Source organism: Salvelinus namaycush, unplaced genomic scaffold (assembly GCF_016432855.1).
Source record: "Salvelinus namaycush isolate Seneca unplaced genomic scaffold, SaNama_1.0 Scaffold2047, whole genome shotgun sequence".
NCBI classification, from domain to species: Eukaryota; Metazoa; Chordata; class Actinopteri; order Salmoniformes; family Salmonidae; genus Salvelinus; species Salvelinus namaycush.
Genome location: NW_024058839.1, coordinates 3,126 through 30,635, shown reverse-complemented (window position 1 = coordinate 30,635; position 27,510 = coordinate 3,126). Strand labels below are relative to the sequence as shown.

At 45.7% G+C, this 27,510-nt stretch overlaps 1 protein-coding gene across 1 annotated transcript; it reads left to right on the top strand.

The window, feature by feature from the left end:
- The first annotated feature begins 228 nt into the window (after positions 1-228).
- On the top strand, positions 229-27,053 carry LOC120038036 (otogelin-like). Its single transcript, XM_038983981.1, has 19 exons — positions 229-240; positions 790-967; positions 1,659-1,807; positions 2,125-2,214; positions 2,580-2,766; positions 4,581-4,801; positions 8,297-8,435; positions 9,833-10,021; positions 10,213-10,422; positions 12,250-12,354; positions 13,927-14,031; positions 14,987-15,088; positions 15,206-15,304; positions 16,353-16,531; positions 20,430-20,534; positions 21,224-21,343; positions 21,511-21,556; positions 26,365-26,444; positions 26,853-27,053. Exons 1-19 carry the CDS (start codon positions 229-231, stop codon positions 27,051-27,053), a joined length of 2,517 nt encoding a protein of 838 aa, XP_038839909.1.
- The last annotated feature ends 457 nt before the right edge of the window (positions 27,054-27,510 follow it).

Genomic DNA, 27,510 nt, shown 5'->3' with positions numbered 1-27,510 from the left:
GGACGGAGTAGACACCACTACACCAAAGACTCCATCACCATCACCTGTGTCGCCGTACACCACATCAGAGACAACCACGTCACCATCGGTAGTATCGCCATATACCACGACAGAACGTGTTGGACCTACGGCAGAGGTTACTACATCCATGGCAGTGTCCTCAACTAGAATGTGTACTGTGAGTAGACCAAGTCCTCTCTCCTTTCCTCTCTTCTACATGTAGGCTCAATGGGGCTCAATGTAGGCTCAATGGGAACCAATGTAGGCTCAATAGGAACCAATGTAGGCTCAATGGGGCTCAATGTAGGCTCAATGCAGGCTCCATGGGGCTCCTGAGTGGCACAGCGGTCTAAGGTACTGCATCTCATTGCTTGAGGCATCACTACAGACACCCTGGTTACGAATCCAAGCTCTATCACAACCGGCCATGATTGGGAGTCCCATAGGGCGGTGCACAATTGTCACAGCGTCGTCCAGGTTAGGGTTTGGCCGGTGTAGGCCAGTCATTGTAAATAAGAATTTGTTCTTAACTGACTTGACCTAGTTAAATAAAGGTTAAATCAATACATATATATATAATAATTGTAACTATCTGAAAAGTCCAGGCCTCTCAGTCATCTCAGCCTATTACGGTATTTACTAGCGCTCTGCAGTCTTCTAGCTAATTGTTCGTACATGGTTTCAACTCTCATCAATGTCTTCATCTAATCCTTGTTTTCATTCAGTACACTGTATAACACACGTTGTTCAATCTGTTCAGGTTGTAACTGTTGTTCTTCCCTGTCTCAGCCTCCCTATTCAGAGATCATAGATGAGTGTACCAAGTTCCTCTGTGTGAGCGGCCAGCTGGTCCGATTCAACATGTCCCAGAACTGTCTGTATAACTCCACCCCTCCTAACTGCGGCCTGCTCGGCTTCGCCATCCTGGTCAACGGGGACAAGTGCTGCCCGCAGTGGGACTGCCCATGTGAGGACAACTGCTAGCCGACACACATTCACAGTAGTAGACACGAACTCCAGTGGAGGCTGGTGGGAGGAGCTGTAGGAGGATGGGCTCATTGTAATGACTGGAATGGAATAAAAAGGAAGGGAGTCAAACATGTTGTTTCCACATGTTGTTTCCACATGTTGTTTCTACATGTTGTTTACACATGTTGTTTCCACTAGTTGTTTCCACTAGTTGTTTCCACTAGTTGTTTCCACTAGTTGTTTCCACATGTTGTTTCTACATGTTGTTTACACATGTTGTTTACACATGTTGTTTCCACTAGTTGTTTACACTAGTTGTTTACACTAGTTGTTTACACTAGTTGTTTACACTAGTTGTTTCCACATGTTGTTTCCACATGTTGTTTCCACATGTTGTTTCCACTAGTTGTTTCCACTAGTTGTTTCCACTAGTTGTTTCCACATGTTGTTTCCACATGTTGTTTCCACTAGTTGTTTCCACTAGTTGTTTACACTAGTTTGATGTGTTTGATAACTTTCCATTTATTTCACTCCAACCATTAAGATGAGCCCGTCCTCCTATAGCTCCACCACCAGCTTCCACTGACGGACACAGGCAGGCAGGCAGGCAGGCAGCTCCCTCCCTCCCCGTCAGGCGTTTCTCAGTCATAATGTCCTGTTTCTTGCTGGTGTTGTCCTGTCTCCTCCAGGTCGCTGCTCAGTGTTCCCCGACCTGAACGTGATCACGTTTGATGGTAACAGCGTGGCCATCTACAAGGCTACCTCCTACATTGTGACCCAGCTGCCCAGCGAGACTGTCAGCATCGTGGTCCAGGAATGCCCCGCTGACTCAGACACGGTGAGGATGAGGGTACATTAGGTAACTGTAACGCTGGTGCCCCCAAAATGGCCGCCTCAGACACAGTGAGGCCCTATACTGTAGCTACAGTACCTTTGCAGAAAGTATTTTAGTGGCGATAATCAATAAATATGGTGATAAAGGACATCCTTGTCTTACACCCCTATATAATGTAAAATTCTCAGGAAATGATCATTATTCATTCACATGTCGAGTAGTTCTATATGACTTTAATCCCTTTTATTAGAGATTCTTAGCCTTTGTAAATAAAATAAAAAAGTAATATGGAATATTTGTTTTTCTGTTTCCATCCAAAGCTGCTGTGGAATTTCACCAACCTGTGTCTAGTGGTTTTGAACATTACCCACAAGTCCAACCACCTGGTCATCAACAGACTGCAGAGGAGGGTCAGTCTGTTCCTTCATCTCTTCTTCATCTCTTCCTATCTCTTCCTATCTCTTCTTATCTCTTATCTATTCTTAATCTCTTCCTATCTCTTCTTCATCTCTTCATCTCCTCTTCTTATCTCTTCTTATCTCTTATTAATCTCTTCCTATCTCTCTCGGTCTAACTAGCCCTTTATTCACCAATTTGACTACGAACAGAATCAAAGTCAATGTAAAGTAGAAAGAGTTCATCCTAGACCTAAAAAGTGATGAGATGTTAATTAACTTGCCATACACACTACAGTAGTATTTGTAGGCCTGTCTATATTAGGAAATACAGTATCCCTCAACATATAGGATTTTGACATATATTTTCTGTCTGTCAGCTGTATGTGAACTCGAGGTACGCCAAGCCGAGGTTCAAGAAGTTTGGCTTTGAGATCCTGGACACCGGCAACATGTATCTGATCCGGACACCAGCGGGCCTGAAGCTGCAGTGGTTCCACAGCACGGGCATGTTGGTCATCGAGACAGAGAGCTACAACAGCAAACTGCCCACCATGGGCCTCTGTGGTATGTTGTGTAGTTAGAACTTATGAGGACGTTGGTATGGGGTTTACCAGGACAATGCTATGTGGTTTACCAGGACAATGGTATATAGTTTACCAGGACAATGGCATGCGGTTTACCAGGACACTGGCATGTGGTTTGCCAGGACACTGGCATGTGGTTTGCCAGGACACTGGCATGTGGTTTACCAGGACACTGGCATGTGGTTTACCAGGACACTGGCATGTGGTTTACCAGGACACTGGCATGTGGTTTACCAGGACAATGCCATGTGGTTTACCAGGACAATGGCATGTGGTTTACCAGGACACTGGTATGTGGTTTACCAGGATAATGGCATGTGGTTTACCAGGACACTGGTATGTGGTTTACCAGGACAATGGTATGTGGTTTACCAGGACACTGGCATGGGGTTTACCAGGACACTGGCATGGGGTTTACCAGGACACTGGCATGTGGTTTACCAGGACACTGGTATGTGGTTTACCAGGACAATGGTATGTGGTTTACCAGGACACTGGCATGGGGTTTACCAGGACACTGGCATGGGGTTTACCAGGACAATGGCATGCGGTTTACCAGGACACTGGCATGTGGTTTGCCAGGACACTGGCATGTGGTTTACCAGGACACTGGCATGTGGTTTACCAGGACACTGGCATGTGGTTTACCAGGACACTGGCATGTGGTTTACCAGGACAATGCCATGTGGTTTACCAGGACAATGGCATGTGGTTTACCAGGACACTGGTATGTGGTTTACCAGGACACTGGCATGTGGTTTACCAGGATAATGGCATGTGGTTTACCAGGACACTGGTATGTGGTTTACCAGGACACTGGCGTGTGGTTTACCAGGACACTGGCGTGTGGTTTACCAGGACACTGGCGTGTGGTTTACCAGGACACTGGCGTGTGGTTTACCAGGACACTGGCGTGTGGTTTACCAGGACACTGGCGTGTGGTTTACCAGGACACTGGCGTGTGGTTTACCAGGACACTGGCGTGTGGTTTACCAGGACAATGGCATCCATTTGAAGTGGAGTGGTATGGAGGCTGGTTGTAGTGTGGTTCCCAAGTGGAACACTATTCCATATTTATAACACTCCTTTTGCCCCGGCCCTGGGTTCAAAGGTAGTGCACTAGGGATAGGGTGCCATTTGGGACGTACCCTAGGACCTCACCTGCTATAACCATTCAGGTTGAGTAGGGTCCATAGATTGAGTAGGGTCCATAGATTGAGTAGGGTCCATAGATTGAGTAGGGTCCATAGATTGAGTAGGGTCCATAGATTGAGTAGGGTCCATAGATTGAGTAGGGTCCATAGATTGAGTAGGGTCCATAGATTGAGTAGGGTCCATAGATTGAGTAGGGTCCATGGATTGAGTAGGGGCCATGGGTTGAGTAGGGGCCATGGGTTGAGTAGGGGCCATGGGTTGAGTACGGGCCATGGATTGAGTAGGGGCCATGGATTGAGTAGGGGCCATGGATTGAGTTGGGGCCATGGATTGAGTTGGGACCATGGATTGAGTTCATCTTCTGGCTCCCCGCTCACTATCCCTCCCTTCTTGCATTCTGGCCATGGCCTTGCCCCCCGACGCATGTTCTCTCTCACTCTTTCTCTCCCCCTCTGTTCCCCTCAACCGATCACCTCTCCCTCCCTCTCTCTCTTACTGCATCTCGCTCCTCTCCTCTCTCTCTCTCGCTCTCGCTCTCGCTCTCTCTTACTGCATCTCTCTCTTGCTCTTGCTCTCGCTCTCGCTCTCTCTCTCGCTCCCCTTGTGTCTCTCCCTATTCCCCCCCCCCCCCCCCCCCAGGCTGCTGTGATGGTAACCCAGCCAACGACCTGATGCTGTCCAATGGGACGACAGTCGGGGAGAGCGAGGACCCAGCGGTGTTCATCGACAGCTGGCAGGTCCCCAACACCACTAGTTACATCAGCCACAGCCGGCGCAGAGAAGTCAACTGTTCCACCAGTGACTGTTCCCAGTGTATGACCATGCTCCGAAACACCTCCTTCAGCCCCTGCCATGCTTTTGTAGGTTCACTGCTTCTCTCTCTCCCTCGTCATACAGTACCCTCCCATCCCAATACAGTACCCTCCCATCTCAATACAGTACCCTCCCATCCCAATACAGTACCCTCCCATCCCAATACAGTACCCTCCCATCCCAATACAGTACCCTCCCATCCCAATACAGTACCCTCCCATCCCAATACAGTACCCTCCCATCCCAATACAGTACCCTCCCATCCCAATACAGTACCCTCCCATCCCAATACAGTACCCTCCCATCCCAATACAGTACCCTCCCATCCATCCCAATACAGTACCCTCCCATCCATCCCAATACAGTACCCTCCCATCCATCCCAATACAGTACCCTCCCATCCATCCCAATACAGTACCCTCCCATCCATCCCAATACAGTACCCTCCCATCCATCCCAATACAGTACCCTCCCATCCATCCCAATACAGTACCCTCCCATCCATCCCAATACAGTACCCTCCCACCCATCCCAATACAGTACCCTCCCACCCATCCCAATACAGTACCCTCCCACCCATCCCAATACAGTACCCTCCCACCCATCCCAATACAGTACCCTCCCATCCATCCCAATACAGCACCCTCCCATCCATCCCAATACAGTACCCTCCCATCCATCCCAATACAGTACCCTCCCATCCATCCCAATACAGCACCCTCCCTCCCATCCCAATACAGTACCCTCCCATCCATCCCAATACAGCACCCTCCCATCCATCCCAATACAGTACCCTCCCTCCCATCCCAATACAGTACCCTCCCACCCATCCCAATACAGTACCCTCCCATCCCAATACAGTACCCTCCCATCCCAATGCAGTACCCTCCCATCCCAATACAGCACCCTCCCTCCCATCCCAATACAGTACCCTCCCATCCATCCCAATACAGTACCCTCCCATCCATCCCAATACAGTACCCTCCCATCCATCCCAATACAGTACCCTCCCATCCATCCCAATACAGTACCCTCCCACCCATCCCAATACAGTACCCTCCCACCCATCCCAATACAGTACCCTCCCACCCATCCCAATACAGTACCCTCCCACCCATCCCAATACAGTACCCTCCCACCCATCCCAATACAGTACCCTCCCACCCATCCCAATACAGTACCCTCCCTCCCATCCCAATACAGTACCCTCCCACCCATCCCAATACAGTACCCTCCCATCCATCCCAATACAGTACCCTCCCATCCATCCCAATACAGTACCCTCCCATCCATCCCAATACAGTACCCTCCCATCCATCCCAATACAGTACCCTCCCACCCATCCCAATACAGTACCCTCCCACCCATCCCAATACAGTACCCTCCCTCCCATCCCAATACAGTACCCTCCCTCCCATCCCAATACAGTACCCTCCCATCCCAATACAGTACCCTCCCTCCCATCCCAATACAGCACCTTCCCATCCCAATACAGCACCCTCCCATCCCAATACAGTACCCTCCCATCCCAATACAGTACCCTCCCATCCCAATACAGTACCCTCCCATCCCAATGCAGCACCCTCCCATCCCAATACAGTACCCTCCCATCCCAATACAGTACCCTCCCATCCCAATACAGTACCCTCCCATCCCAATACAGCACCCTCCCATCCCAATACAGTACCCTCCCATCCCAATGCAGCACCCTCCCATCCCAATACAGTACCCTCCCATCCCAATACAGTACCCTCCCATCCCAATACAGCACCCTCCCATCCCCATACAGTACCCTCCCATCCCAATACAGTACCCTCCCATCCCAATACAGTACCCTCCCATCCCAATACAGTACCCTCCCATCCCAATACAGTACCCTCCCTCCCATCCCAATACAGTACCCTCCCTCCCATCCCAATACAGTACCCTCCCATCCCAATACAGTACCCTCCCTCCCATCCCAATACAGTACCCTCCCATCCCAATACAGTACCCTCCCTCCCATCCCAATGCAGTACCCTCCCATCCCAATACAGCACCCTCCCATCCCAATACAGCACCCTCCCATCCCAATACAGTACCCTCCCATCCCAATACAGTACCCTCCCATCCCAATACAGTACCCTCCCATCCCAATACAGTACCCTCCCATCCCAATACAGTACCCTCCCTCCCATCCCAATACAGTACCCTCCCATCCCAATACAGCACCCTCCCATCCCAATACAGCACCCTCCCATCCCAATACAGCACCCTCCCATCCCAATACAGTACCCTCCCATCCCAATACAGTACCCTCCCATCCCAATACAGTACCCTCCCATCCCAATACAGCACCCTCCCATCCCAATACAGCACCCTCCCATCCCAATACAGCACCCTCCCATCCCAATACAGTACCCTCCCATCCCAATACAGTACCCTCCCATCCCAATACAGTACCCTCCCTCCCATCCCAATACAGTACCCTCCCATCCCAATACAGCACCCTCCCATCCCAATACAGTACCCTCCCATCCCAATACAGTACCCTCCCATCCCAATACAGTACCCTCCCATCCCAATACAGTACCCTCCCATCCCAATACAGCACCCTCCCATCCCAATACAGCACCCTCCCATCCCAATACAGCACCCTCCCATCCCAATACAGCACCCTCCCATCCCAATACAGTACCCTCCCATCCCAATACAGTACCCTCCCATCCCAATACAGCACCCTCCCATCCCAATACAGCACCCTCCCATCCCAATACAGTACCCTCCCATCCCAATACAGTACCCTCCCATCCCAATACAGCACCCTCCCATCCCAATACAGTACCCTCCCATCCCAATACAGTACCCTCCCATCCCAATACAGTACCCTCCCATCCCAATACAGTACCCTCCCATCCCAATACAGCACCCTCCCATCCCAATACAGCACCCTCCCATCCCAATACAGTACCCTCCCATCCCAATACAGTACCCTCCCATCCCAATACAGCACCCTCCCATCCCAATACAGCACCCTCCCATCCCAATACAGTACCCTCCCATCCCAATACAGCACCCTCCCATCCCAATACAGCACCCTCCCATCCCAATACAGTACCCTCCCATCCCAATACAGTACCCTCCCATCCCAATACAGTACCCTCCCTCCCATCCCAATACAGTACCCTCCCTCCCATCCCAATACAGTACCCTCCCATCCCAATGCAGTACCCTCCCATCCCAATACAGTACCCTCCCATCCCAATACAGTACCCTCCCATCCCAATACAGCACCCTCCCATCCCAATACAGTACCCTCCCATCCCAATACAGCACCCTCCCATCCCAATACAGTACCCTCCCATCCCAATACAGCACCCTCCCATCCCAATACAGTACCCTCCCATCCCAATACAGCACCCTCCCATCCCAATACAGTACCCTCCCTCCCATCCCAATACAGCACCCTCCCATCCCAATACAGCACCCTCCCATCCCAATACAGCACTGTAGATGTGTTTAAACAGAAAAGGTTGTGTTGTATTTGTTGTAATGTACCGCAGGTTCCTCCCAGTACGTTCTGTGAGGTGTGGGTACGTGACGCGGAGTACGTCAACAACCCGTGTGTAGCGCTGGCTGCCTACGTGGCATCTTGTCACAAGTTCAACGTCTGCATGGAGTGGAGGAGCCCAGACTACTGTCGTAAGGACCGGCTGTATTCTACTGTACTAACGGGCAACATGGCTTCCAAAGCACAGACACATGAAGCCATACACTCACACTATAACGTTTCCCTGTCAGTCAACACACTCACACTATAACGTTTCCCTGTCAGTCAACACACTCACACTATAACGTTTCCCTGTCAGTCAATACACTTACACTATAATGTTTCCCTGTCAGTCAACACACTCACACTATAACGTTTCCCTGTCAGTCAACACACTCACACTATAACGTTTCCCTGTCAGTCAATACACTCACACTATAACGTTTCCCTGTCAGTCAACACACTCACACTATAACGTTTCCCTGTCAGTCAATACACTTACACTATAACGTTTCCCTGTCAGTCAATACACTTACAGTATAATGTTTCCCTGTCAGTCAATACACTTACACTATAACGTTTCCCTGTCAGTCAATACACTTACACTATAACGTTTCCCTGTCAGTCAATACACTTACAGTATAATGTTTCCCTGTCAGTCAATACACTTACACTATAACGTTTCCCTGTCAGTCAATACACTCACACTATAACGTTTCCCTGTCAGTCAACACACTCACACTATAACGTTTCCCTGTCAGTCAATACACTTACACTATAACGTTTCCCTGTCAGTCAATACACTTACACTATAACGTTTCCCTGTCAGTCAATACACTTACAGTATAATGTTTCCCTGTCAGTCAATACACTTACACTATAACGTTTCCATGTCAGTCAACACACTTACAGTATAATGTTTCCCTGTCAGTCAATACACTTACAGTGTAACGTTTCCATGTCAGTCAACACACTTACACTATAACGTTTCCCTGTCAGTCAATACACTTACAGTATAATGTTTCCCTGTCAGTCAATACACTTACACTATAACGTTTCCCTGTCAGTCAATACACTTACAGTATAATGTTTCCCTGTCAGTCAATACACTTACAGTATAATGTTTCCCTGTCAGTCAATACACTTACACTATAACATTTCCCTGTCAGTCAATACACTCACACTATAACGTTTCCCTGTCAGTCAACACACTTACAGTATAATGTTTCCCTGTCAGTCAACACACTTACAGTATAACGTTTCCCTGTCAGTCAATACACTTACAGTATAACGTTTCCCTGTCAGTCAATACACTTACACTATAACGTTTCCCTGTCAGTCAATACACTTACAGTATAACGTTTCCCTGTCAGTCAACACACTCACAGTATAATGTTTTAATGTCAGTCAATGTCATTGTGTAAAGCAAAAGACAAAGTTCTGCATTATGGACATGATAATATTGAATCAAGCTCTGCTGCCTGTCGTGGTTCTGATCCAGTTTATGAACAGTTTAAAACAGTGTTGTCTCACCTCTCTCCTCTCCCAGCCTTCATGTGTCCAGACCAGCTGCGTTACCAGGCCTGTCTGCCGACCTGTACAGCCCAGTCCTGCTCCAACCATGACTTTGACCACGACCCTGAGCAGTGTACAGGCCTGACAGAGGGATGTGTCTGTCCTGAGGGCACTCTGCTCCATCGACCCTACTCTGCCCTCTGCATCCCCCCTGAGAAGTGTGGTAAGCCTTCACTGATCAACCTTCGCCATCACACAGACAATCAAATGAACACTGGTCAACATTCATATGATACAAAACACCCGGTCTGGTCTGGTCTTTAGTGGAATAGACTTATTGTAAGTCACACTGAGTAATAACATCTGAGTAGTGCATGTTACACTTCAATACATTGTTATCTGTGTGTCTCGCAGCCTGTACGGACAGTTCCGGTGTACCCCGTGCTCCTGGCGAGGTGTGGAAGGCGTCTAAAGATGGCTGCTGTATGTATCGCTGTGACAACGACAATATCGTTCCCGTGGAGTATAACTGTTCCGCCGTGCCTCAGCCGCTCTGCCGCAGGGCCGGGGAAGTGGTCATCAGTCTGGCAGACGACACCTCCTGCTGCCCACAGAAAGCCTGCGGTAAGAAACTGGCACATTGCTATAGTACACTGTAGAATTCAAGTTAGGTTGAATATGATATACCTAAAACATATTTTTATTAAACCAAATAACTTAAAACAGTGGTGGAAAAGTACTCGATTTAAATAATTGAGTAAAAGTAAAGATACCTTAATAATAGGTCAGATGAAGCAGATGCTAAACTACAGGACTGTTTTGCTAGCACAGACTGGAATAGCGGTGAGGGTAGGTAGCAGCACATCTGCCCCGCTGATCCTCAACACTGGAGCCCCCCAGGGGTGCGTGCTCAGTCCCATCCTGTACTCCCTGTTCACCCACGACTGCATGGCCAGGCACGACTCCAACACCATCATGAAGTTTGCAGATGACACAGCAGTGGTAGGCCTGATCACTGACAATGATGAGACAGCCTACAGGGAGGAGGTCAGAGACCTGGCCGGGTGGTGCCAGGACAACAACGTCTCCCTCAAGGTGATCAAGACAAAGGAGATGATTGTGGACTACAGGAAAAGAGGACAGAGCACGCCCCCATTCTCATCGACGGGGCTGCAGTGGAGCAGGTTGAGAGCTTCAAGTTCCTTGGTGTCCACATCACCAACAAACTAGAATGGTCCAAACACACCAAGACAGTCGTGAAGAGGGCACGACAAAGCCTATTCCCCGTCAGGAAACTAAAAACATTTGGCAATGGTCCTGAGATCCCCAAAAGGTTCTACAGCTGCAACATCGAGAGCATCCTGACTGGTTGCATCACTGCCTGGTACGGCAATTGCTCGGCCTCCGACCGCAAGGCACTACAGAGGGTAGTGCGTATGGCCCAGTACATCACCAGGGGCAAAGCTTCCTGCCATCCAGGACCTCTACACCAGGCGGTGTCAGAGGAAGGCCCTAAAAATTGTCAAACCCCAGCCACCCCAGTCATAGACTGTTGTCTCTACTACCCCATGACAAGCGGTACAAGCAGTCTAGGACAAAAAGGCTTCCCAACAGTTTTTACCCCCAAGCCATAAGATTTCTGAACAGGTAATCAAATGGTTACCCGGACTATTTGCATTCTGTGCCCCCCCCCCCCCCCCCCCCCAACCCCTCCTTTACGCTGCTGCTACTCTCTGTTTATCATACATGCATAGTAACTTTCTATACATTCATGTACATACTACCTCGATTGGCCCGACCAACCAGTGCCCCCGCACATTGGCTAACCGGGCTGTCTGCATTGTGATCCGCACCCGCCAACCCCTCTCTTACGCTACTGCTACTTTCTGTTCATCATATATGGATAGTCACTTTAACCATATCTACATGTACATACTACCTCAATCAGCCCGACTAACCGGTGTCTGTATGTAGCCTCGCTACTGTTATTTTTCACTGTCTTTTTACTGTTTTATTTATTTACTTACCTATTGTTCACCTAATACCTTTTTTGCACTGTTGATTAGAGTAAGTAAGCATTTCACTGTAAGGTCTACACCTGTTGTATTCATGTATTCGGCGCACATGAAAAATAAACGTTGATTTGATTTGTCACAAGTTGACCTCTACTCAAAAAGAATGAATCTGATGGCCCTGAAAACAATTGTGAAGGAACGTAAAGACTTCAGAGCTCAACTCAACGCCAACAGGAACCTGAGTTCCACTTCAACAATGTAGGAACGATGTTTAGGTGGCCATGATGTAATGTGATTGGTTTGTATTGATCTGATGGTGTCTGTCTGTCTGTCTCTGTCTCTGTCTCTGTCTCTGTCTCTGTCTCTGTCGTCTCTGTCTCTGTCTCTGTCTCTGTCTCTGTCTCTGTCTCTGTCTGTCTGTCTGTCTGTCATCCAGTTTGTAACCAGACCCTGTGTGACATCTTCCCCCCGGAGTGTCAGTATGGAGAGAAGCTGGTGTCTTACTTCAGAGAGGACTCCTGCTGTCCAGACTACGTCTGTGGTGAGGGGGCCTCTCTTCTGTATAATCACCACCACTAGGCCATATGATAATACTATGCTATATGAGGATACTAAACTATATGATGATACTAGGCTATATGATGATACCAGGCAATATGATGCTACTATTCCATATGATACCAGGCTATATGATGATAATATTCTATATGATGATACCATTCTATATGATGATACCAGGCTATATGATGATACCAGGCTATATGAGGATACTAGGCTATATGATGATAGTATTCTATATGATGATACCAGGCTATATGATGATACCAGGCTATATGATGATAGTATTCTATATGATGATACCAGGCTATATGAGGATACCAGGCTATATGATGATAGTATTATATATGATGATACCAGGCTATATGATGATACTAGGCTATATGAGGGTACTAGGCTATATGATGATAGTATTCTATATGATGATAGTATTCTATATGATGATACCAGGCTATATGAGGATACCAGGCTATATGAGGATAGTATTCTATATGATGATACCAGGCTATATGATGATACCAGGCTATATGAGGATACTAGGCTATATGAGGATAGTATTCTATATGATGATACCAGGCTATATGAGGATAGTATTCTATATGATGATACCAGGCTATATGATGATACCAGGCTATATGATGATAGTATTCTATATGATGATACCAGGCTATATGAGGATACCAGGCTATATGATGATAGTATTATATATGATGATACCAGGCTATATGATGATACTAGGCTATATGAGGGTACTAGGCTATATGATGATAGTATTCTATATGATGATAGTATTCTATATGAGGATACCAGGCTATATGAGGATACCAGGCTATATGAGGATAGTATTCTATATGATGATACCAGGCTATATGATGATACCAGGCTATATGAGGATACTAGGCTATATGAGGATAGTATTCTATATGATGATACCAGGCTATATGAGGATAGTATTCTATATGATGATACCAGGCTATATGATGATACTAGGCTATATGATGATACCAGGCTATATGAGGATACTATTCTATATGATGATACTATTCTATATGATGATACCAGGCTATATGAGGATACTAAACTATATGATGATACTAGGCTATATGATGATACCAGGCTATATGATGCTACTATTCTATATGATACCAGGCTATATGATGATACTATTCTATATGATGATACTATTCTATATGATGATACCAGGCTATATGATGATAGTATTCTATATGATGATACTAGGCTATATGATGATACTATTCTATATGATGATACCAGGCTATATGATGATACTATTCAATATGATGATACTATTCTATATGATGATACTATTCTATATGATGATACCAGGCTATATGATGATACTATTCTATATGATGATAATATTCTATATGATGATACCAGGCTATATGATGATACCAGGCTATATGAGGATACTAGGCTATATGATGATACTATTCTATATGATGATGCTAGGCCATTGAGATACATATGTTTAAAATGTGTGTTGTGTGTGTATTTCTGTGTGTGTGTGTGTGTGTGTGTGTGTTGTGTACAGAGTGTGACCCAGAGCGCTGTGAGTCAGACATCCCAGCCTGTAGAGAGGACCAGACCCGCATCGCCACCAGGGCTGATGGCAGCTGCTGCCTGGCACACATCTGTAGTGAGTCAACCATGACCACAACACAACCACAACCATGACCACAACACAACCACAACCAAGACCACAACCTGACCACAATGCAACCACAACGCAGCCATAACAAACCTGCACCATCCCACAACATCACCACAACCATGACAACCATGGGCTCCCGAGTGGCGCAGCGGTCTAAGGCACTGCATCTCAGTGCTAGAGGCGTTACTACAGACACCCTGGTTTGAATCCAGGCTGTATCACAACCGGCCGTGATTGGGAGTCCCATAGGGTGGCGTACAATTTGTCCGGGTTTGGCCGGCGTAGGCCGCCATTGTAAATAAGAATTTGTTCTTAACTAATTTGCCTAGTTAAATAAAGGTTACATTTAAAATATATATATATATACAGACCTGCACCATCCCACAACATAACCAGAATATTATTATTAGTCATGTCATTATACACATGGTTGACGTTGTGTTTTTCTGTCATACTGTGGAGTCTCCTTTCTCCAGTGTGTTGATGTCTCCTTTCTCCAGTGTGTTGATGTCTCCTTTCTCCAGTGTGTCGATGTGTCTCCTTTCTCCAGTGTGTCGATGTGTCTCCTTTCTCCAGTGTGTCGATGTGTCTCCTTTCTCCAGTGTGTCGATGTGTCTCCTTTCTCCAGTGTGTCGATGTGTCTCCTTTCTCCAGTGTGTCGATGTGTCTCCTTTCTCCAGTGTGTCGATGTGTCTCCTTTCTCCAGTGTGTCGATGTGTCTCCTTTCTCCAGTGTGTCGATGTGTCTCCTTTCTCCAGTGTGTCGATGTGTCTCCTTTCTCCAGTGTGTCGATGTGTCTCCTTTCTCCAGTGTGTCGATGTGTCTCCTTTCTCCAGTGTGTCGATGTGTCTCCTTTCTCCAGTGTGTCGATGTGTGTCCTTTCTCCAGTGTGTCGATGCGTCTCCTTTCTCCAGTGTGTCGATGTGTGTCCTTTCTCCAGTGTGTGGTTCCTGTTTGGAGGTGGTTCCAAACTGCCAGGATGGAGAGGTGTTGACAGTGGACGCCAACAGTACAGACCTCTGCTGTCCTGTCTACCACTGTGGTGAGTACAACGCACACGCACACACGCACACACGCACACACACACACACACACACACACACACACACACACACACACACACAGTCACAGTGTCTCTGATTCCTGTGTGTGTGTGCAGTGTGTGAGCCGTACCGGTGTGCTGAGTTGTCATGTCCCTTGGGGATGTCTGCTGTCACCGTGTCCCCTCCAGACCACTGCTGTCCCCTGCACACCTGCGGTAAAGTAGCACCCCTTTCTGTTTCTTACTCCATCAGGTAATAGGGGAACGTGTGTCCTCCATCACGTAATAGGGGAACGTCTCTCCTCCTCCATCACGTAATAGGGGAACGTCTCTCCTCCTCCATCACGTAATAGGGGAACGTCTCTCCTCCTCCATCACGTAATAGGGGAACTTGTGTCCTCCTCCATCACGTAATAGGGGGACGTGTGTCCTCCTCCATCACGTAATAGGGGGACGTGTGTCCTCCTCCATCACGTAATAGGGGAACGTCTCTCCTCCTCCATCACGTAATAGGGGAACGTGTGTCCTCCATCACGTAATAGGGGGACGTGTGTCCTCCTCCATCACATAATAGGGGAACGTTTGTCCTCCTCCATCACGTAATAGGGGAACGTTTGTCCTCCTCCATCACGTAATAGGGGAACGTTTGTCCTCCTCCATCACGTAACAACCTGTTGACCTCCAGTTGAATCACTCTAACTCTCATGTAGTTTATTCATTTCCCCCAAAAAAAGCATAAATTGAAAACGTTTTTTTTGTTTCCCTGTTTGTTCAGAGTGTGCGTGTGACACACTGTCGAAGCCAAAATGTCTTCTGGTAGGTTTCTGTATGATTCCACATGTTAATGGATGTGTTTGTGTAATCTCTGTAATGGATGTGTTCGTGTTATCTCTGTAGTGGTTGTGTTCGTGTTATCTCTGTAATGGATGTGTCCGTGTTATCTCTGTAATGGATGTGTATCTCTGTGTTTGTTTGTGCTGTATAGCTGTGCTGTTCGCTGGCTGACATGTTGTCTTCTGAATAGGGAGAGACCATGCAGGTGGACAGGGCTTTCCTAACAGACCCAACTAACCAGTGTTCCTGTAAGAGATTTAACTGTGGTAAGTGCACGGGTATCATTAGACAGTAACCCACCTTTTCCATTGTACTATAATTTCATATTTCATATTATACAAGTGTGTTCATGTATAGTACATTTTCAATTAATGTGTGTTCATGTGTTCATGCATGTCTGTGTCTGTGTTTGTCTGTACCCCTCTTACAGTGCGTGAGGCGGTGTGTGTGGACGGGGAGCGGGGTGTTATGCGTCCGGGACAGACCCTCGTGGATCACAGTGAGGAGGGGGTGTGTCTCACCACCCAGTGTAGCCACAGTCTGGATCCCACCACGGGCTTCCACCACCTCCGCACCGCCACCACCAACTGCTCTGCTCAGTGCCAACCGGTTAGTCAGTTAGCATCAGGATGCTAATGTCTGATACCTCAACTGCTACCAATGCTACTATTGCTGATGCTATTCAGTACTACTCGCCTAATGCTAGTATCTGATACCTCAACTGCTACTTATGCTACTACTGCTGTTACTATTCAGTACTACTAGCCTACTGCTAGCATCAGATACCTCAACTGCTACCAATGCTACTATTGCTGTCACTATTCAGCAGTAGCCTACTGCTAGCATCTGATACCTCAACTGCTACCAATGCTACTACTGCTGTTACTATTCAGTACTACTAGCCTACTGCTAGTATCTGATACCTCAACTGCTACCAATGCTACTATTGCTGTCACTATTCAGCAGTAGCCTACTGCTAGCATCTGATACCTCAACTGCTACCAATGCTACTACTGCTGTCACTATTCAGTACTCCTAGCCTAATGCTAGCATCAGATACCTCAACTGCTACAAATGCTACTATTGCTGTCACTATTCAGCAGTAGCCTACTGCTAGTATCTGATACCTCAACTGCTACCAATGCTACTACTGCTGTCACTATTCAGTACTCCTAGCCTAATGCTAGCATCAGATACCTCAACTGTTACAAACACTACTACTGCTGTCACTATTCAGTACTACTAGCCTACTGCTAGTATCTGATACCTCAACTGCTACAAATGCTACTACTGCTGTTACTATTCAGTACTACTAGCCTACTGCTAGCATCAGATACCTCAACTGCTACAAATGCTACTATTGCTGTCACTATTCAGCAGTAGCCTACTGCTAGTATCTGATACCTCAACTGCTACAAATGCTACTACTGCTGTCACTACAGCAGTAGCCTACTGCTAGTATCTGATACCTCAACTGCTACAAATGCTACTATTGCTGTCCCTCTTCAGTACTCCTAGCCTAATGCTAGCGTCTGATACCTCAACTGCTACAAACACTACTACTGCTGTCACTATTCAGTACTACTAGCCTACTGCTAGTATCTGATACCTCAACTGCTACAAATGCTACTACTGCTGTTACTATTCAGTACTACTAGCCTACTGCTAGCATCAGATACCTCAACTGCTACAAATGCTACTACTGCTGTCGCTATTCAGTACTACTAGCCTACTGCTAGTATCTGATACCTCAACTGCTACAAATGCTACTACTGCTGTCACTATTCAGTACTACTAGCCTACTGCTAGTATCTGATACCTCAACTGCTACAAATGCTACTACTGCTGTCACTATTCAGCAGTAGCCTACTGCTAGTATTGCTAATACAGGTACTATTACTCGTACTACAGTATATATGAATATATCAACTCAGGAAAAAAAGAAACGTCCTTTTTTCAGGACCCTGTCTTTCAAACATAATTCGTAAAAATCTAAATAACTTCACAGATCTTCGTTGTAAAGGGTTTAAACACTGTTTCCCATGCTTGTTCAATGAACCATAAACAATTAATGAACATGCACCTGTGGAACGGTCGTTAAGACACTAACAGCTTACAGACGGTAGGCAATTAAGGTTACAGTTATGAAAACTTAGGACACTAAAGAGGCCTTCCTACTGACTCTGAAAAACACCAAAAGAAAGATGCCCAGGGTCCCTGCTCATCTGTGTGAACGTGCCTTAGGCATGCTGCAAGGAGGCATGAGGACTGCAGATGTGGCCAGGGCAATAAATTACAATGTCTGTACTGTGAGACGCCTAAGACATCGCTACAGGGAGACAGGACAGACAGCTGATCATCCTCGCAGTGGCAGACCACATGTAACAAACACCTGCACATGATCGGAACATCCGAACATCACACCTGCGGGACAGGTACAGGATGGCAACAACAACTGCCCGAGTTACACCAGGAACGCACAATCCCTCCATCAGTGCTCAGACTGTCCGCAATAGGCTGAGAGTGGCTGGACTGAGGGCTTGTAGGCCTGTTGTAAGGCAAGTCCTCACCCGACATCACCGGCAACAACGTCACCTATGGGCATAAACCCACCATCGCTGGACCAGACAGGACTGGCAAAAAGTGATCACATCTGGGACCTGTTGGATTGGATGGTGAGGGCTAGGGACATTCCCCCCAGAAATGTCCGGGAACTTGCAGGTGCCTTGGTGGAAGAGTAGGGTAACATCTCACAGCAAGAACTGGCAAATCTGGTGCAGTCCATGAGGAGGAGATGCACTGCAGTACTTAATGCAGCTGGTGGCCACACCAGATACTGACTGTTACTTTTGATTTTGATCCCCCCTTTGTTCAGGGACACATTATTCTATTTCTGTTAATCACATGTCTGTGGAACTTGTTCAGTTTGTCGCAGTTGTTGAATCTTGTTATGTTCATACAAATATTTACACATGTTAAGTTTGCTGAAAATAAATGCAGTTGACAGTGAGAGGATGTTTCTTTTATTGCTGAGTTTATGTATATATATACACACTACCGGTCAAAAGTTTTAGAACATCTACTCATTCAAGGGTTTTTCTTTACTTTTTACTATTTCCTACATTGTAGAATAATAGTGAAGACATCAAAACTATGAAATAACACATATGGAATCATGTAGTAACCAAAAAACTGTAAAGAAAATCAAAATATCTTTTACATTTGAGATTCTTCAAATAGCTACCCTTTGCATTGATGACAGCTTTGCACACTCTTGCCAAGTCCATATTATGGCAAGAAAAGCTCAAATAATCAAAGAGAAATGACAATCCATCATTACTTTAAGACATGAAGGTCAGTCAATACGGAACATTTCAAGAATTTTGATAGTTTCTTCAAGTGCAGTCGCAAAAACCATCAAGCGCTATGATGAAACTGGCTCTCATGAGGACCGCCACAGGAAAGACCCTGTATTCATTAGTTACCAGCCTCAGAAATTGCAGCCCAAATAAATGCTTCACAGAGTTCAAGTAAGACACATCTCAACATCAACTCTTCAGAGCAGAATGTGTGAATCAGGCTTTCACGGTCAAATTGATGCGAAGAAACCACTACTAAAGGACACCAATAACAAGAAGAGACTTGCTTGGGCACGAGCAATGGACATTAGACCGGTGGAAATTTGTCCTTTGGTCTGATGAGTCCAATTTGGAGATTTTTGGTTCTAACCGCTGTGTCTTTGTGAGACGCTGTGTGGGTGAACAGATGATCTACGCATGTGTATTTCCCACCGTGAAGCATGGAGGAGGTGGCGTTATGGTGTGGGGGTGCTTTGCTGTTGACACTGTTGGTGGTTTATTTACATTTCACACTTAATCAGAATGGCTACCACAGCATTCTGCAGCGATACACCATCCCATCTGGTTTGGGCTTAGTGGGACTATCATTTGTTTTTCAACAGGAAAATGACCCAACACACCTCCAGGCTGTGTAAGGGCTATTTTACTAAGAAGGAGAGTGATAGAATGCTGCATTAGATGACCTCCACAATCCCCCGACCTCAACCAAATTGAGATGGTTTGTGATGAGTCGGACTGCAGAATGAAGGAAAAGCAGCCAACAAGTGTTCAGCATATGTGGGAACTACTTTAAGATTGTTGGAAAAGCATTCCAGGTGAAGCTGGTTGAGAGAATGCCAAGAGTGTGCAAAGCTGTCAAGGCAAAAGGTGGCTATTTGAAGAATCTTAAATGTAAAATATATTTGGATTTGTTTAAAAAAAATGTGGTTACTACATGATTCCATATGTGTTATTTCATAGTTGTGATGTCTTCACTATTATTCCACAATGTAGAAAATATGAAAAATAAAGAAAAACCCTTGAATGAGTAGATGTTCTAAAACTTTTGACCGGTAGTGTGTATATATATATATATAATACATGTACTATAACTATTACTACAGTATATATGAATATATATGTTACCGTAGGCCTGTACTATCTTTTAGAACCAGATATACATCCCTCCCAAAGACCAAACGATGTGCTGTGGTGTCTGCAAGAACATCTCCTGTCTCTACCACAATGACAACGGTACTGCACTCCTCTACAAGGTACAGTACAGCAATGGTTCATCCTCTGGACAGGCCAGGTACCCCCAGGTTATCTAATCAGACCCTCTGATAGGCCAGGTACCCCCAGGTTATCTAATCAGTCCTAGTACTACCCTCTGATAGGCCAGGTACCCCCAGGTTATCTAATCAGTCCGGGTACTACCCTCTGATAGGCCAGGTACCCCCAGGTTATCTAATCAGACCCTCTGATAACCTGGGGGTACCTGGCCTATCTAATCAGACCCGCTGATAGGCCAGGTACCCCCAGGTTATCTAATCAGTCCCTCTGATAGGCCAGGTACCCCCAGGTTATCTAATCAGACCCTCTGATAGGCCAGGTACCCCCAGGTTATCTAATCAGACCCTCTGATAGGCCAGGTACCCCCAGGTTATCTAATCAGACCCTCTGATAACCTGGGGGTACCTGGCCTATCAGAGGGTCTGATTAGATAACCTGGGGGTACCTGGCCTATCTAATCAGTCCTAGTACTACCCTCTGATAGGCCAGGTACCCCCAGGTTATCTAATCAGTCCTGGTACTATCCTCTGATAGGCCAGGTACCCCCAGGTTATCTAATCAGTCCTGGTACTACCCTCTGATAGGCCAGGTACCCGCAGGTTAACAACACTGCAGATCATCAAGGTAAAGTAATATTGTATTGATCTGGATGATTGTCTTGATGTTTCAGCCTGGGAAGTCGTGGGTGTCAGACTGTATGAAGTATGACTGTACCGACACACTGTCAGGCCCTACCCTGGTGTCCTACTCATTCAGCTGTCCACCCTTCAACCAGACAGAGTGTATGAAGGTACGGTTAACACACACACACACACACACACACACACACACACACACACACACACACACACACACACACACACATGTTTTGGTCATTCTTTGTAACACTACTACCTCTCTATGATGTTATTTAGTTGACCTTTAACCCCTGAGATGTGACTGTTGTCTCCACTCTAGATTGGTGGAACCATTGTAAGTTACATGGATGGATGCTGCAAGACATGTGAGTAAAGAGAAAGACAACCTGTCCAGCTATAGTTTCTGGGTAGCTTCCTGTACGCCCATGTTTAGTCTCTTCCTGTACGCCCATGTTTAGTCTCTTCCTGTATCTCCATGTTTAGTCTCTTCCTGTATCTCCATGTTTAGTCTCTTCCTGTATCTCCATGTTTAGTCTCTTCCTGTATCTCCATGTTTAGTCTCTTCCTGTATCTCCATGTTTAGTCTCTTCCTGTATCTCCATGTTTAGTCTCTTCCTGTATCTCCATGTTTAGTCTCTCCCTGTATCTCCATGTTTAGTCTCTCCCTGTATCTCCATGTTTAGTCTCTTCCTGTATCTCCATGTTTAGTCTCTTCCTGTATCTCCATGTTTAGTCTCTTCCTGTACGCCCATATTTAGTCTCTCCCTGTATCTCCATGTTTAGTCTCTTCCTGTATCTCCATGTTTAGTCTCTTCCTGTATCTCCATGTTTAGTCTCTTCCTGTATCTCCATGTTTAGTCTCTTCCTGTATCTCCATGTTTAGTCTCTTCCTGTATCTCCATGTTTAGTCTCTCCCTGTATCTCCATGTTTAGTCTCTCCCTGTATCTCCATGTTTAGTCTCTCCCTGTATCTCCATGTTTAGTCTCTCCCTGTATCTCCATGTTTAGTCTCTTCCTGTACCTCCATGTTTAGTCTCTTCCTGTATCTCCATGTTTAGTCTCTTCCTTGTATCTCCATGTTTAGTCTCTTCCTTGTATCTCCATGTTTAGTCTCTTCCTTGTATCTCCATGTTTAGTCTCTTCCTGTATCTCCATGTTTAGTCTCTCCCTTTAGGACCATGTTTAGTCTCTTCCTGTATCTCCATGTTTAGTCTCTTCCTGTATCTCCATGTTTAGTCTCTTCCTGTATCTCCATGTTTAGTCTCTTCCTGTATCTCCATGTTTAGTCTCTCCCTGTATCTCCATGTTTAGTCTCTTCCTTGTATCTCCATGTTTAGTCTCTTCCTGTATCTCCATGTTTAGTCTCTCCCTTTAGGCCCATGTTTAGTCTCTTCCTGTATCTCCATGTTTAGTCTCTTCCTGTATCTCCATGTTTAGTCTCTTCCTGTATCTCCATGTTTAGTCTCTTCCTGTATCTCCATGTTTAGTCTCTTCCTGTATCTCCATGTTTAGTCTCTCCCTTTAGGCCCATGTTTAGTCTCTTCCTTGTATCTCCATGTTTAGTCTCTTCCTGTATCTCCATGTTTAGTCTCTTCCTGTATCTCCATGTTTAGTCTCTTCCTGTATCTCCATGTTTAGTATCTCCATGTTTAGTCTCTTCCTGTATCTCCATGTTTAGTCTCTCCCTTGTATCTCCATGTTTAGTCTCTTCCTGTATCTCCATGTTTAGTCTCTCCCTGTATGCCCATGTTTAGTCTCTCCCTGTATCTCCATGTTTAGTCTCTTCCTGTATCTCCATGTTTAGTCTCTTCCTGTATGCCCATGTTTAGTCTCTTCCTGTATGCCCATGTTTAGTCTCTTCCTGTATCTCCATATTAAGTCTCTTCCTGTATGCCCATGTTTAGTCTCTTCCTGTATGCCCATGTTTAGTCTCTTCCTGTATGCCCATGTTTAGTCTCTCCCCACCTTCTTCTACTGAAGGTAATCTTTGTTACTTGTTTGTCTGTTAACGTGTGTTTCCCAGTACATGTTTGTCCTTTAGTTTATGACCTGACCACTCCAATCAGACATTTTCTCACTCCTCTTATGCTGAAAATATATTGTTTCCCCCCATTTGCGGAAACTACCTACTGTTTTAGGCAATACCTACAGCAATATGATGTTGTGGCTCCTACTATGTCTCCCCCCCCACCCAAAGGGTCTATTCAAAGTAATAGGAACAGATGCTTTTCAGTGAAAATAACCAACATACACTTTACAAGCAAAATAATCTAATCTGACATCCATGTAACCGTTACTGCCAAAGGCCACACTGGGCGTATTCAGAGGAATTCAACATCCATACATGAATTGGTTCACACACCAATGACAAATGTAAACCAACAGTTTTAACAACCCCCAGTATTGTACATATAAATGCTACTACAGTATTTACGGTAACTTCATTGAAAAGCATATAGAACTAGATAGAGTTGTGTTACTTTTCTTCATTTTTGTGTGTTCCCGTGTGCAAGCTGACCATCATGTACCAACCTCCCCCCCCCCCCCCCAGGTACCGGATATTCTCTCTTTCCCTTCCCTGTTAGTCCCCTGACACCCACAGTTAACACAAACTGTGAACGAGGTACCCGTCATTGATATAGAGCTCTATGAGACAACGAGGCTTGCCAGCACCATTGTTGATATCCAACAATGTACTCCCTTTTTTTTTTTACAGAAACAATTACAGTACAGGACAAGTCAAAACAGACTCTAAAAAAAAAAAACGCTTTTTTTTTTGTCATTTTTTTGTTGTCATCCACTATTTTGTTGCCATTTTTCCTCCAATTGTCCTCTGCGGATCACATGACACAGCTAAATCTTTCCCCATTTTGCACTGTCGGGGCAGTGCATTGTTGATCGCCAACAATGTACTGTTGGTAGTGGCCGAGTAGTCTGCAGTCGTTTAGACGTCTGCATGGTGTGTGTCTTGAACTGTAGTAGGTCATCTTTTAGTACTGCTGAACACTGCTGTGGGGGTTTGTGCTGTCGCTAATGTTTTTGGCTAATATGGTATAAATTTGTATCCATTTATAAAATAATTGCGTGATCCTCTTTATGTATGTAATACTTGCATAGTTTCCCCCATCCTAGTCTTCCTGAAAAATGATGTGCGGTAACACTGAAATATTTTATGCCATATTACCCAAACAATAACATCACCTGCTTACAGGTACTAGATGGATTCTGGTGAAAGGGTATCTGTTTTGTTTCTGAAACTTGTTTAAATAATTCATACTTTCATTAGATGTTATAGTGGGCTTTTCACTCTTTCGACAACTGACGTATCCGTGTTACTAGGCGATAAATGTAAGATATTACATTAGCTCCATGCACTGTAACAGGGGTATGTCATTTGTCATGCTTCTTTTTTTTTTGGTCATTAACTATTGCAAAAAAAATATTATGGCATACACATAATTAGATTGTCAACATTATGTCTTCTGCTTGAAGTAGTTGAAAGTAGACCCTTGTCAATAGGTACAGAGGGTAATAACGTGTTATCATCACATAGAGTTCTTAGTAACACATTTTGGTTGATTGACTAGGCCGCTACGTGGGGGAAAGAATTCCCTGATGGAATTACACCGTTGGTTAACATGTTGTTTTTTACACTGACGTCTCGTCTACACAGATGATTAACCAATAGGTTTACGCATCGCAGACCTCTCATACAATTGATATTGAAGTATGAAATATTTCTGGCCTCCCTAAACCATTTCATATTAAGAACAGCAGTGCCGCCGTGGGGTATTGTAGCTAACAAAAGCCTTGTGTCTTTATGTACCACTTACCTTCTGACAGCATGACAACAGTTGTACTGTTTTTGCTCCCTCCGTCTCTCTCTGTTCATGTATTCCTTCATGGTTTATACTTCCTTTCTATACGGCTGGCAGATCAGAGTTCTGGTCTAATGGTTGTTCTTCAGAACCAGATCCAGACTGATGGGATGTGTGGTCAGAACCAGATTCAGACTGATGGGATGTGTGGTCAGAACCAGATTAAGACTGATGGGATGTGTGGTCAGAACCAGATTAAGACTGATGGGATGTGTGGTCAGAACCAGATTAAGACTGATGGGATGTGTGGTCAGAACCAGATTAAGACTGATGGGATGTGTGGTCAGAACCAGATTAAGATTGATTTGATGTGTGGTCAGAACCAGATTAAGACTGATGGGATGTGTGGTCAGAACCAGAACCAGATCCAGACTGATGGGATGTGTGGTCAGAACCAGATTAAGACTGATGGGATGTGTGGTCAGAACCAGAACCAGATCCAGACTGATGGGATGTGTGGTCAGAACCAGATTAAGACTGATGGGATGTGTGGTCAGAACCAGAACCAGATCCAGACTGATGGGATGTGTGGTCAGAACCAGATTAAGACTGATGGGATGTGTGGTCAGAACCAGATTAAGACTGATGGGATGTGTGGTCAGAACCAGATTAAGACTGATGGGATGTGTGGTCAGAACCAGATTAAGACTGATGGGATGTTTGGTCAGAACCAGATTAAGACTGATGTGATGTGTGGTCAGAACCAGATTAAGACTGATGGGATGTTTGGTCAGAACCAGATTCAGGTGTGATGTGATGTGTGGTCAGAACCAGATTAAGACTGATGGGATGTGTGGTCAGAACCAGATCCAGACTAATGGGATGTGTGGTCAGAACCAGATCCAGACTAATGGGATGTGTGGTCAGAACCAGATCCAGACTGATGGGATGTGTGGTCAGAACCAGATCCAGACTGATGGGATGTGTGGTCAGAACCAGATCCAGACTGATGGGATGTGTGGTCAGAACCAGAACCAGATCCAGACTGATGGGATGTGTGGTCAGAACCAGATCCAGACTGATGGGATGTGTGGTCAGAACCAGATCCAGACTGATGGGATGTGTGGTCAGAACCAGATCCAGACTGATGGGACGTGTGGTCAGAACCAGATCCAGACTGATGGGATGTGTGGTCAGAACCAGAACCAGATCCAGACTGATGGGATGTGTGGTCAGAACCAGATTAAGACTGATGGGATGTTTGGTCAGAACCAGATTAAGACTGATGTGATGTGTGTTCAGAACCAGATTAAGACTGATGTGATGTGTGGTCATTGTATTTGTGAACCCTGCAGGTAAAGAAGATGGGAAGTCCTGTCAGAAGGTGACAGTAAGGATGACGATACGGAAGAACGACTGTCGCAGTAACAGACCGGTACGTTTTTTTTGTCTTAATTGATTCTGACCTGGTTAAATAAATGTTACATCAAAATGTAGGAACAGCACTATGTCTGGGAAACTTGTTTCTGGATGAGTAGGAGGGTCAAGCCCGTCATAGATTATTGTGCCACGATAGTTGAGCAATATCTTCATCACGATAACGGCTTTTATCATGATGTCTTTAAAAAAAAAACGCAAAAAAAAGCTAATCTTTATGTAGCATTAAGGATAATTCATAGCCCATCTATGCCACCTGGATTAAAGAGGTACGGTCATTTTACATGGCGTAGATCAGCTACGAACTCTTCTTAATGCTACATTTGGCGTAGTCGGCAGGATTAGGATATTCACATTTAGCATTACATCCCCCTTGTTACATTTTGTTGTTGGTTTTTTCCTCCAGGTCAACATAGTGTCATGTGACGGGAAGTGTCCGTCGGCCAGTATTTACAACTACAACATCAACACGTACGCCAGGTTCTGTAAGTGCTGCCGTGAGATGGGGCTGCAGAGGCGCTCCGTGCAGCTCTACTGCAGTGGCAACTCCACGTGGGTCAACTACTCTATACAGGAACCCACCGACTGCTCCTGCCAGTGGTCTTAGTGGCCACAAAGAGACACACACATGACCGTATGAACACAAATTACGTATACACGCACACACACACACTGCAGAGACACTACTATTGTATGTCAGAGGGACAAGAGAAGGTTGGGTATAGCAGAGCATGGTTGAGTGGGTTTGGGGCTTTGGGCAGTTGAAGGTGGGTAGGGATGTGTATGGTTGAGTGGGTTTGGGGCTTTGGGCAGTTGAAGGTGGGTAGGGATGTGTATGAACACAGCACATGATGGCGTCTATACAGGCTGAGAGGAGGAGGAAGCAGCTATGTGAATGGCTGTCATCCTACCTAACCAAAAGGCACCGTTACACTTCATGTTGTTGTTTTTTGTTTCTCTTTATTTAAACTCGGCATTTCTATCTCTGAGAGTCAGTCTAGATGTCAGGTAACTTTGTGTATCCAGAGCTGTAGGGTCAGTTTCGGTTGGAAATGGTGTATTTC

Excerpts from the sequence above, each read along its gene's own strand:
- LOC120038036 (XM_038983981.1), top strand. Across the intron at positions 1,808-2,124 it reads GCCCCGCTGACTCAGACACG|CTGCTGTGGAATTTCACCAA; the intron begins GTGAGGATGAGG and ends TTCCATCCAAAG. Across the intron at positions 10,423-12,249 it reads CTGCCCACAGAAAGCCTGCG|TTTGTAACCAGACCCTGTGT; the intron begins GTAAGAAACTGG and ends TCTGTCATCCAG.